This window comes from Melozone crissalis, unplaced genomic scaffold (assembly GCF_028551555.1).
Source record: "Melozone crissalis strain CALT ecotype California unplaced genomic scaffold, PUWL_Pcris_2 ptg000006l_1, whole genome shotgun sequence".
Lineage (NCBI taxonomy): Eukaryota > Metazoa > Chordata > Aves > Passeriformes > Passerellidae > Melozone > Melozone crissalis.
Window position 1 is genome coordinate 1,231,308 of NW_026535784.1, and position 12,722 is coordinate 1,244,029.

General features: G+C 51.0%; 1 protein-coding gene across 1 annotated transcript in view; it reads left to right on the forward strand.

The window, feature by feature from the left end:
* LOC128946670 (collagen alpha-1(I) chain-like) overlaps window positions 1-12,722 on the forward strand; it is a 30,802-nt gene that overhangs the window by 12,812 nt on the left and 5,268 nt on the right. The window contains exons 3-7 of the mRNA XM_054290613.1: window positions 1,026-1,128; window positions 2,136-4,152; window positions 6,711-6,876; window positions 9,037-10,374; window positions 11,945-12,075. Coding sequence (XP_054146588.1) covers window positions 1,026-1,128; window positions 2,136-4,152; window positions 6,711-6,876; window positions 9,037-10,374; window positions 11,945-12,075 — 3,755 coding nt within the window. The remainder of the gene's footprint in view (window positions 1-1,025; window positions 1,129-2,135; window positions 4,153-6,710; window positions 6,877-9,036; window positions 10,375-11,944; window positions 12,076-12,722) is intronic.

Here is a 12,722-nt window from a genome sequence, read left to right on the forward strand (position 1 = left end):
AGTACCCCAAAGAGCAAAGAGATGCAGGATAGAAACTAAAATTGCTGCGGCAATCATCTCTGCCTGCTGGCTTTGAGCACGAGCTGAACTTGAATCCTTCAGGAAAACAATGGCACAGCCTGGGCTGGAATCAGTTTCTGAAGGAGCTGTGGGATCCTGGGGCTGGAAAGTGGAAGGTGGTGATATGGGATCCAATCCCTGTGTGATCCCCCCTGGCCATCAGCACGGGGTGCTGGCTGGGCTGGGCAGGGTGGGGTGGCACAGGAGGAGATTTGGGATGGCAGTGCCAGGGTGAGTGCTGCACACCTGGGGTTGGTACAGGTGAGTTTACTCCTGGAGGGAGGGGGGTCTGGGTGAGACCCCCTCCCCTTCCCTGCACCTGGGGTCTCTGGGGCTGGGGTCCTTGGGGCTGGGGTCACTGGGCATGTGGGACTGGGGTCTTTGGGCATCTCTGAGGATGGGGGACTGGGGTCACTGGGGATGGGGGGTGGGGTCTTTGGTGATGGGGTCTTTGGGTATCTTTGGGGATGTGGGACTGGGGTCTTTGGGGTTCTTTGGGGTTCTGGGGCTGGGGTCTTTGGGGTTCTTTGGGACTGTGCAGCTGGGATCTTTGGGTATCTTTGGGAATGTGCAGCTGGGATCTTTGGGAATCTTTGGGGGTGTGGGGCTGGGATCTTTGGCGTTTGGGGCTGGGATCTTTGGGGCTCTTTGGGGATGTGCAGCTGGGATCTTTGGGGTTGTGGGGCTGGAGTCTTTGGGGATGTGCAGCTGGGATCTTTGGCTGTCTTTGGGGATGTGGGACTGGGATCTTTGGGGTTCTTTGGGTATCTTTGGGGGTGTGCAGCTGGGTTCTTTAGGGATGTTTGAGGTTGTGGGGCTGGGATCTTTGGGTATGTGCAGCTGGGATCCTTAGGGATGTGGGGCTGGGATCTTTGGGGATGTGCAGCTGGGATCTTTGGCCATCTTTGGGACTGTGGTGCTTGCTGCCAGCTCTCAGTGCCCTGCTGGTGTTTTCTCTCCCCCAGATGTCCAGGAGAGCCGATTCTCCCCCTGCCTGCCCCTGCTGCTGAGCCCAGCCCGGGGTGAGACGTTCCTGCAGGGATCCCAGATGGATTTCCTTCCCCTCAGGTGGGATGGGGCTCCTGGGGGAGGTTCTGCACTGGGTGCTGGACAGTGGCAGGGTCTGGGCTCAGAAATGGGATTTGGGGGTGTGTGGAGAGGAGGCACCTCTGGGTTCTGCCGTCAAGAGAGCTTGAGCAAGGGAAAATCAGGAGCAGCCTCCTCTGAGCTTGTCATGCTGAGGTTCCTGGGGAAAATGAGGAACTCCACCCTCTTCAACATCTCTGGAGCCTTCTTAGACTCTGGAATAAACTTCATGAAATTTTGGGGACAAAGATCAGGTTTCTGTATTTACAGGAGTAAAACATACAGGGACAGGGTTGTGGTTTATAAATGCTGGAGCCAAATGTGTAATTTACAGTACAAATTTGGGGTTAAAATGCATAAAGGAAGAGCTGTTTCAGTAAAAGGCTTTGTCACCTTCATTCTGAGGTGCTCTGCTTGCATGGAATAATATTTATTAGGCTTTGGTGGTATGTTTAATATAAAGGAACTATTAATTAAGCAATCCCCAATATGAGTATTAGAACTTCATAGGAATTTGTTGCTTATCTGAGACCTGGCTGCTTTTATATCCTTTAAAGAAATAATTAATATAATGAACTGAAGTAGCTTGTACTTGTAAAATATGCAACATTATTAATTTGTATTAAAAATCACAGGCAAGCTGAGATATGTGTAAGTAAATGTTGCATATTTTACTTAGCTAATTTTATTTATTTATGTAGCTAATAACAGCCTGTCAGTAAGAAATGTTTCAGTCCTAAACAGGTGGAACAATATTGTCATACTAAGTAAAAATTGATGTTATTATGATATTATTTTTGAGCCTTTGTTTTATAGGAGATTTTTGATATTTCTTTGCATTCCTTTGGGTTTTGCCCCTTTAGGGCTTGCATTTATGGGTATTTGTGTGAATATTGCTATACCCCAGTTGCACTGAAGTTCTTTTGCCTCTGATTTAAACCAGAGATGTTGGAATAAAATAAATTATCAGGAATTCCCTTTTCTTGCAGAGGAGTCCCGGATGTTTCTGGAGCATCCCTGGAGCGTTCAGAGCCTGCCCACATCCATGGCACTGCATCCCTGAGGGGCCCAGCCCTTCCCAGCCCACCCCAGCACTCCCAGCCTGTGGCACAGGAGGATCCTGGAGCTGCTCCCCAGCCTGGGCAGCCCCTGGGCAGCCAGGGGGACAATGGGGACAGTGGGGAGAGTGAGCAGGAGGCACCAATCCCCCTGGGCAGGGGGGATGCAGCGCAGCCAGCTCCAGAGCAGGGGCTGGGGCAGCCCTGGGGCACAGCTGGGAGGGATGGACACTGCTATGGTCACCCCTGTGGTCATTCCTCCCGGGACAGTGATGGCCCAGCTGCTGCCCCTGAGCTCTCAGAGGGGAACAAGGAGTCCCCGGGGCAGGAGGAATCTTCCTCCTCCTCCTCCTCCTCCTCCTCCTCCTCAGGAAACTCCTACAGAACTGCCCTGACCAAATTCTCTGAGAAAAGCGAGAGGGGTGTGCAGCAGACAAAGGTGAAGGTGGCTGGCAGTGGGGCAGGAGCCCTGGAGAAGCTGGAGAAGGGAAGGAAGGTGCCTCAGCTTGGTTTGTCCCATAACTTCTCTGAGGGCCTGATGAAAGGCCATGCCAAGAACTCGGCTGCTGAAGAAGTTCTTTGTGCAGCAGCCTCTGGGGCAGGCAGAGGAGGGCTGCAGGAGCCTGGGGTGCAGCCCAGGGGCTCTGGAGGGCTCAGGGGCTCCCAGGAGCGGGGGCTGGCCTCCATGGCTGCTCCTCAGGGGCTGCAGGGAGCTCTCCTGGGCCAGCAGCAGCCAGCAGGGAAGCTGGGGACAGAGGGGCTGCTCCCTGCTGGGACACCCAGCCTGACCCAGCCCCAGGATGCTGCCCCCTGCCCTGGGCACTCCCCAGAGCCTGCAGGGAGCAGGGATGAGCTCACTGCCTCTGACTGCTCCATACAGAGGGGACACAAAGCCACAGAGATCTCCCCTTCCTTCAGCCTGGGGGCTGAGGGCTCCTTCTCCCTGCTCCTGCCTCATCCCAACTTCCAGTCCACGCCAGGGGTGTTCCTCAAGAGAGCTGGGAAGGCAGAAGGACCTGGTGAAGGCCTGGTGATGCTCTCAGACCTTCAGGCCTCTCCTTGGTGTCCCAGTGAAGAAGCCCCAGGGATGTCCCCTGTCCCTGGGGAGGAGCAGCCCCCTCCCCAGAGTGCTGTGGCAGAGACCTGTGGGCGTTTGGAGTCCCTGAAGCTGGAATCTCCCTGCCCTGGCAGGATGCAGTCCTTCCCCTCACTGAGCTTCCTGGAGAAGGTGGGAGCCTGGCACCTGCAGGGTGCTCCCACCTGTGTGCCAGGTGCATCTTCTCCTGCAAGGAAAGCCTCCAGTGCACCTCCCAGGCATTCAGGCTGTGTTTCAGCAGTGCAGGAAAGCCTGGGGGACCCCAAGGGCAGTGCTGCTCGTGCCTGCAGGGGCACAGGTTCTCTGGGAAATGTGCATTTCCCTCAGACTGAGCTGCTGCCTGCCCTCCCTCTGAGCAGGTCCCAGTCTGACAGCGCCATGAACATCTCCAGCAGGAGCACAGCCCTGCCTGCCCTGAGCCCTGCAGCACAGGGGGAGCAGAGTGCTGCTCTGGGGGGCTCTGACAGCCCCACCCCACAGAAGGGGCTGCCTGGATCCCCTGCTGAAGATGGGCACAGCACCACCAGGCGAAGCTCAGCCCCAGATGTGTTTGTGCCCAGTGCTGCTCAGCTCCTTCCAAAGGATGGGAGCTCCCCAGCTGAGGAGCACCAGGACTGTGAGGAGAAGGGAAATCAGTCCCTCAGCCTCAGTGTCCCCACTGGTCACATTATGGACAGCTTTGGAGTCATTCCCTTGGAGAGTCTGACTTTTCCTGTTGGTCCTGAGGAGCCTCAGGGGGCCCTGGTGGTGCCCAGGCCCTGCCCCAGTGCAGGAGGGAACAGCCCCATCCCCTCTGGAGCAGCCCTGGAGACTCCCAAGAAGGAAGAGCTGAATATTGAAGAAAGGATCCCGGTAAGTTTGGCTCTAATTCAAACTCTGCTTCCAGAGTTATCCATTTTTTCCCCCCAGGTTAACCATTTATTTTCCCAGAGTTACCCATTTTTTTTCAGTTATGTTTTTTTCCATTTGTTTTTCAGAGTTCTCCATTTGTTTTTCACTTTTCCATTCCCCCCTACTGCTCTTTTAGGAGAGGATCTAATCAGTACAAGCCAAAACAAAACCCTTTTACACAGGGTTGTGCCACAGTGAATTTCATCCATGATACAGGTTCAGCTTATCTTAAATAGAGGTGGAAAATAACTTTTAGTACTATTTAACATGGACAAAGACAGGGTTGGATATGGGAAAGGCCTCTTGTCTTTCCCAGGGTAGGTGAGTGTCAGGGTGTGGGAAATGGATTTGTAGGGAATTCTCAAAGTGTGCAAACCTTGAGTCAAGAAATGCTGATTTAGGAATGCCAGGGAATAAAGCAGACATTGCTGAGAGAGAAATGGAGCCAGAAACAAGTTTTAAAGGATGGCTTTGCAAATAAGATTGGATACTTTGGAGAAATAGAACTGTGAAAGATGCATTGTAGTGGGACCCACGAGGGGTAATTTTAGATGATTAAATAATTTGCAGCATGGTGTGGCTGAAGCTGATAGATCATGAAACACTGATAGTGTATTGTAATTAGGAAATAGTTGGATTCTGGTTGTGATGGTGTGAATTCTAACATCTGTATTGTCTCACCCTTCTGGTGAGACTGAAAATGGAATAAAAGTTTTGTAAACGCCTCCCATTTACCCCATCTCTGGGTCAGAAAAGGCTTAATCCCACACCAGGGGAGCAGGAGGAGAGAGAAGTGAGGGTTGGTGGCTCTCTCAAAGACCAGGCTCTCCTTGTCCAAACAGGAGGTTCAGGCTCAGGTGCTCAGTGAGGAGAGCTGAACCTTCCCCAGCTCTGCAGGAGCAGCAAACCCAACACAGCTCCTTGGAAATGAAATTCCTTTTTTCCTGTGATTTTATCACTCTGTTTTTTCACTTTGCTCCAGTTTCTGAGGCCTCAGTTCTGAATTCCTGATGTGTTCCTCACCTCCAGAGACTCTCATGCCTTCCCTCCTTTCTGTCCTGTGTGGCTGACCCAGGTTTCTCCTGAAGGGGCTGGAGCCCTGTGCAGCACCTTCAGGGCACTAATAGCTGGGAGTGGTGGAGCAAATGAGATGCAGATTTATGGTAATGACAAACATGTAATTATCCTCTGAGTAAGAGGCTGCTCCTCTCACAAGATGACTCCATAATCACCAGGTCTTTGGGAATGTGCTCTGGAAGCTCTCTTCACTCTGTTGTCTCTGCAAACCCGTGGTGAAATGGTGAAACAAATATAAATATTGGAGGGAGGGTGTTTGAAATGAAATTCATGAGACAGAGAGATGACTTCTGTTCCTGGCTATAATTACACACTCCAGCCTGGTTCTGGGGAATGCTGCTTCCATAAATCTCTGGAAGGTAAAGGAGAGCAGGTCACTTTTCTGGCTGGTAATGTGGAAGTTTATGATAAAATCATAGGAAATGGGGCTGGCTGTGATGTGTAAGGTAATTTATTTCATTTTCTTGGCTAGTTTAGGACATAGTGTGGATGAACTGAAATTAATTTGCCCTACAGGTGATGAAGCCAAGGAAAATGTTGGCTGTTTTTTTCCTGCATATAACATCTGAGTGTAAACCAGCTCTGACAAAACTGCTCCCAGCTATTTGCCTGGAAGGTTTGACCAAATTTGTCCTAAAAACTGAAGAGCTTCCCTGCTGCTGCCTGGAGTTCCTGAGCCTGCCAGTGTTTCCTGAGCAGAGCTGAGTGGGGAGAGAGAGGGCTTTGAACCCAAACCTTTGTGTTTTCAACCCAAACCTTTGTGTTTTTAGCTCAAACCTTCATGTATGTATGGAGGTAGAGTTTCCAGCAGTGAGACTGGGGCTCAGCCTGCTCTGAGCAATGCAGTGCCCACTTCTGCAGTGCCCATCATGGCAGGATCCATGCCTGCCCTGAGTGCTGATTATTCCTGATCCCTCAGTGCTGATTGTTCGTGATCTACCTTGCCTCAGTGCTGATTGTTCCTGATCCATCCCTGCCCTCAGTGCTGATTGTTCCTGATCCATCCCTGGCCTGAGTGCTGATTGTTCCTGATCCACCCTGCCCTCAGTGCTGATTGTTCCTGATCCACCCTGCCCTGAGTGCTGATTGTTCCTGATCTATCCCTACCCTCAGTGCTGATTGTTCCTGATCCACCCTGCCCTGAGTGTTGATTGTTCCTGATCTATCCCTACCCTCAGTGCTGATTGTTCCTGATCCACCCTGCCCTGAGTGCTGATTGTTCCTGATCTATCCCTACCCTCAGTGCTGATTGTTCCTGATCCCTCAGTGCTGATTGTTCCTGATCCATCCCTGCTCTCAGTGCTGATTGTCCCTGTTTCCTTTTCCAGGTGTACCTGTGGAACCTGGGCAATGCAGTGCCCCCTCCTGCAGTGCCCAGCGTGCCAGGAGAGCTCGGGGTGCCCCCCTGCCCTCAGTGCTGATTATCCCTGTTTCCCTGCCAGGTGTACCTGCGGAACCTGGGCATCGAGCAGTCCCCTGGCACCATCCTGGCCCCCTTTGTGCCCCGCGGGCCCCTCCGGGAGCTGGAGTTCTCCCCATGGGGGCTCAGGAGCCTGCAGCCCCCCCTGGACACGGCCCCCCTGGACAGAGTCCCCCCGCAGGCCCAGGGTATGGGGGCTCTGGGGGATGGGAGGGTAGTGGGCTTTGGGGTTTCTTTGCTTGGGTTAGGTTATTATTATTAAAAACTATTTATAGTTATACAATATCTAATATTATTAATATATGTTATATATTATTATTATAGAACTATAATTGTTATATGTATTATAAATAGTTATAATTAGTTAATAACTAATTAATAATGATTGGGTTCGATTATAAATGACTAATTATAATTGTTATATATTACATTACATTATATTATATCTAATATTATCAATAATATATATATATTATTATTATTATTATTATTATTATTATTATTATACTATAATTGTTATATATTCCAACTTACTATAATTGGTTACTAACTAATTATTATTGCCTTACGTTATTATTAATAACTAATAATAATTGTTATATATTATTTAATATTATCTATATATTAAATTAAATTATTTTATATTATTATTGTATTATATTATTATAGAACTTATATTAATGATATGTTATATATCATTATTATTATATAACTAATTATAACTACTATATGTTGTATAACAAATTATAATTCTAATTAGTTAATAACTAACAAATAATTATTGGTTAGTTATTTTTAATAACTAATTGTTCGTGTTTTGTAACCTGGACTTTTAAATTTAATTACATAATATTACTTAAACTTATGAAGAAGGTGAAGAAGAAGGATTAGTTACTGTTTTACAACTTTTGTTTTATATATGACTAAATACTTTATAATACTATATACTAAATACTACATAATACTATAATTACTATATATTACTAAAGCTTTACTATATATTTTTATATATTACTAAAACTTTAAATTCTGAGTTTTCTACTTTGTAACATTACCTACATTTATTTAAACTATACCCTCATGATCTGAGTTTTATCATGCAATTTTGGAAGCTTTCTCTGCGGTCTCAGGTCAAATGTAGAGTTTTCTTGAGGGTCAGTGTTTTCTAGCCCAGAAAGTGTGAAACCCTCAGTACCCAGGGTTCCACCAGGAGGGCACAGACCCCATTCCCCTGGGGCTCAGGGGGTTCCTGGCACTCCATCTTCTGCCATGGCAGCAGATTTGGGCACTGGGAGATGCTCAAATCTCTGCAAAGGAGTGTGGCTGTGGGGCAGCTGCCAGGCAGACAGGGCTTTCATTCCCTTTATTTCTCTTTTTCCTAGAGTCCTGTAGAAGGAAATGGTTTGTATCTTGAGACTGAAGGACTGGGACCAGACCTTTCCTTCTTGGGAGAGGAGTAATTCTTGGGTTCTTTTGCGTTCTGGCATTTCCTGGTGTGTTTGGTGTGATGAAAAGTTGTCAGTGTTTTTATAACTGACCAGATCTGTTCCTAAATCCATCCACCCATCATCATCATCACCACCATCCAAATTAGCGTGGTTTTGTAACAGCCAGCCCTGCCAGAGCTCCAGGAGGGTTTGAACACTGCTCCCAGGTGCACAGGGTGGGATTGTGCAGGGCCAGGGGCTGGATGGGTGATCCCATCCAACTCTAGATATCCTATAATTCTCTGTTAAGTTTGCATTTTGTTTGATATTTATCTTAAGTACTCCTGAGGTTTCTTTCAGGAGACAGTTCTCCTGGAAATCTTGGTTCAAGTCTCATCCTAAGGACAGCACCTTAAATATTTTCCAGTATTTGAGTTCTTCCCTCCCTTTGTGTGCCCTGTAGTGTGACGGTGTTCACGGGGGTCTGAGGATGAGGGAAGAGACGAGGATCTGACTCCATGTTTCAGAAGGCTTGATTTATTATTTTATGATATATATTACATTAAACCTATACTAAAAGAACAGAAGAAAGGATTTCATCAGAAGGCTAGCTAAGAATAGAATAGCAAAGAATGATGACAAAGGTTTGTGGCTCAGCTCTCTGTCTGAGCCAGCTAGACTCTGATTGGCCATTAATTAGAAACATCCAACATGGGCCAATCACAGATGCACCTGTTGCATTCCACAGCAGCAGATAATCATTGTTTACATTTTGTTCCTGAGGCCTCTCAGGTTCTCAGCAGGAAAAATCCTAAGGAAAGGATTTTCCATAAAAGATGTCTGTGACACTGTAGCACAGGAAGGGATGTTTGCTGTGTTCTGGAGCCTGCAGATGCTCATTTGTCTCCTGTTCCTTTGCAGGTGCCTTGCTGCCAGCCTTTGAGCTGTCCCAGGCCAGCTTTGGCTCGGATGTGTCCCCTCTGAGCGTGTCCCTCTCCGTGGGCTCAGAGGCTGGCTCGGAGCAGGAGCAGGACCTGCTGTCCCCCCCGGAGCTCAGTGCCATCTCCCCCACGCTCTCTGGGCACTCCCCAGCCAGCCAGGGCAGTGTGCCAGGCCCCCAGCTGGAGGGGGGAGGCCCAGGGGGCACAGAGGGGTCCCCTGGACCTGCTGGGGCAGAGCAGAACCTGCCCAGCTGCTCCTCGGGCAGGGATCCCCGGGATGGGGGGAGAAGGGCTCAGGGTGCCCTTGCTGACCCTGAGTGCAGGAGCTCAGACAGCAGCCAGCAGGGATGGGCTCTGTCTGGGCTTGGGAATGACATGGAATTGGACAGAGCATCCTCGAGCTCTGGGGTGGGAAGTGAGAGCAGCCAGGGCCAGGAAAGGGAATCCCTGATGGGCCCTGAGGCCCTGCAGGAGCTCCGGGAGCTGCTGGCACAGGCAGAGGGTCTGGCTGCCAGCTGGAGCCGTCCTGGTGGCCCCACAGCCTCCTGCACAGAGCCTGGGGAGGCTCCCCCGGGGCTGGGTGGGAGGGAGGAGGATCCAAAGGATGCCAGGTTAGGCCAGGACTGGATCCCAAAGCTGCAGGACACACTGACATGGGATGAGGCCGTGACCCCGAGGCGTGTGCGGGCACAGGAGCTGGACACGGACCCTCTGGATTCTGCCAGCTGCCAGCTGGCATGGGGACACCCTCTGGCTGTCAGCTCCCAGTGCAGGGAAGGGCTGAGGGCAGTGGCCCAAGAGCCAAGGACAGGGAAATCCATGGGGAGGTGGGAGCCAGAAGGGAGCAGCAGTGTGGGCAGGAGCCAGGCTGCCCGTGCAGGGCTGGCACAGAGCACTGCCAGCAGCCTCCTGGGCATTGGCACAGCCCCACAGCCCAGCCATCCTCCTCCCCTGGAGCCCCTGGGCAGTGCCCCCGCTGGCCTGGGCAATTCCCTGGGCTCCTGGGGCCAGGCTGGCACCGCAGCAGGGACACAGGGCAGCGAGGACAGCAGCAGTGGGGATTCCCTCAGTGCCCGGGTCAGGAGCCTCCTGAGGAGGGCTGGGCAGTCCCAGCAGCCGGGCAGTGCCCCGGGGGTGGTGCAGGACAGCCTGCCCGGGGCTGGAGTTGCTCGGAGCCTGCCAGGAGCTGCCCTGAGCCCAGCGGGCAGCAGCAGCAGCGGTGACTCGCTGGCCACCCGTGTCCGCAGCCTCCTGGGCACCACTGCCCCGGCCAGCCATGTCCTGAAGAGCGCTGAGGAGCACGAGAGGAGGATCCGAGGTGAGGAAGGCTCTCGGTGGGTTTGGCTGTGTCAGGGGCACGGCCTGGGGTTGGGATTGTGTCAGGAGCTGGGGTGGGTTTGAGTCAGGGGCTGTGGCAGTGACCAAGGAGCATGAGAGGAAGATCCGAGGTGAGGAAGGCTCTCGGTGGGTTTGGCACGGCCTGGGGTGGGGTTGTGTCAGGAGCTGGGGTGGGTTTGTGTAGGGGCTGGGGTGGGTTTGTGTCAGGGGCTGTGGCAGTGATGGGGTGAGGCTGCTCCTGCATGAAGGGTCTGGTATTCACGTGCCCTCCGAACAGAGAGAAGCTGTGAGAAGAAGGAAAACACAGTTCTTATCTGGCTTGCTGTGCCTGTGTTGTGCTAAAGCAGAATGCAATATGGGGATTGTTTACCCAAAGTGAGGATGTTTTGTTCCCTTGGCCTGTCAGGGCCAGGTGTGTGTGTGTGTGGGTGCTGGACTGTCACGGGACAGTCACGAGACAATCAGAGATGAGTGCAGGGTGAGCAGTTGTGAGCAAGGGTGAGTGCATGGCAGATTCAGTTTGGATACAATGTACATAGTATAGTATTATAAAGTAAATAATAGTAAAGTAATTAATTAGCCTTGTGATGATGGAGTCAGATGCACCATTCTCTCTCCCCTGTGTCCGAGTCACCTTTGATTTACAAAGAAGGAGATTATTGTGCAGTGCACTGAGACCCTTTAATGGGACAGAGCTTTGTTGAGGGACACTTCCCAGTATCTCCTGACACAGCAGGGTCTGGTGCAGTGCCTGTAGGACAGGTTGGGGGAATGTTTTTTGGGGGAATGTTTTTTGGGGGAATGTTTTTTGGGGGAATGTTTTTTGGGGGAATGTTTTTTGGGGGAATGTTTTTTGGGGGAATGTTCTGTGGGGGAATGTTCTGTGGGGGAATGTTCTTTGGGAATGTTCAGGACAGGGCTTCAGTGAGGGACACTTCCCAGTGATCTCCTGACTCCAGCAGGGTCTGGTGCAGTGCCTGTGGTGCAGGTTGGGGGGTGTTCTTTGGGGGGAGGTTCTTTGGGAATGTTCAGGCTCTGCCTCTCACTTTCAGAGGTGACAGCTGCAGGAATTTAGGTGCCACTGGATTTTCTTGGCATTTCCTTGTTTGCCATGGAAGTGTGTGAAGTCTGAGGGCAGGGAAGGGAGCAGGACACTGGGGAATCTTCTGTGCTGTGATAAAACTGGGTAGAATTGGGCTTTTCCAGTTTGAAAACCTTCTTTTCCTGGCACCACTGTAAGGAATTATTTTGTCCGTACAGTTATTAAATCAGGGATGTGGGAAGGGATTGTGTGAGTGAGCTCTGAGTTGTGTCTGAGACTGTGAGGATGACAGAACCAGGGAAGAGTCTTGGATCCATCTCCCCAAATAAATGATCCAAGGAGCCATTTGCCATGGTAGTCCTGCTCATTCCAGGAGCTCTGGAATTTGGTGTGGTCTTTGTTCTCTCAGCTGGGCTAACCAGAAATGCACAGCTTTGACTTTAGGTTAAAAACTGCTCTCACACATGAAACAGGAAAGGAAAACTCTCCTGCTTTGTGTTTTTGGCAGCCTGGGTGAAGATGAAACTGGCCAGCCAGTCCCAGGAGTGTGAGGCAGACTGGGATGAAGAGCATCAGCTCAGGATGGAGGCAATCAAGGCAGAGCTGCTCCCAAAGCCCAGGGAACCTGCACCAGCCAAGGTACAAACCAGCTCAGCTTGGGGAAATGCTGCTGCACCTGCCCTTGGGGGGTTTTGGGGTTTTTTATGGTTTTCCCAGGCAGTTTGGGCTGGTTTGGCCGTGGGGGTGACACTCAGCTGCAGATGTGCCTGAGGAAGGTGTGAAGGGCAGAGCTGTGGGGGGACAATTGGTGTTGCTGTGGGAAAGTGCCCAAAGCTCCTGGTCCTGGGGTTGACTGGAGGAGTTCTTAGCACAGAATGTTGGTGGAGGTGCTGATGGTGCCTGGGAAACTCCTCCTGGTGTGCAGGGAGCACCCTCAGCACTGGGCAGGAAAGGGAAGAGGGAAGGGAAGGGAAGGGGCTGCTCCAGGCTCCTGCAGGTGAGGATGCCAGGGGAAACCAGGGAGTGCTGGTCACAGGATACTCTCCCTGGAGCTGGGAAGTGTCTGTGGAAACCTGATGATTGATGTCTGTGCTGGGTCAGAGCTCAGGGCTGAGGAGGTTCAGGCTCTGCATCTCTAATTCTCTGGGAGAACGAGCCCTGGAGCTGCCATGGTTGGTGCATCTCCTTTGGAGTGTTTCTTGTTCATTATAAATTGCATGTCTGGGCTGGAATTGGTCTGAGCAGGAGTGTGTTACCTCTGTTTTCACTCTAAATGCCACTTCTGG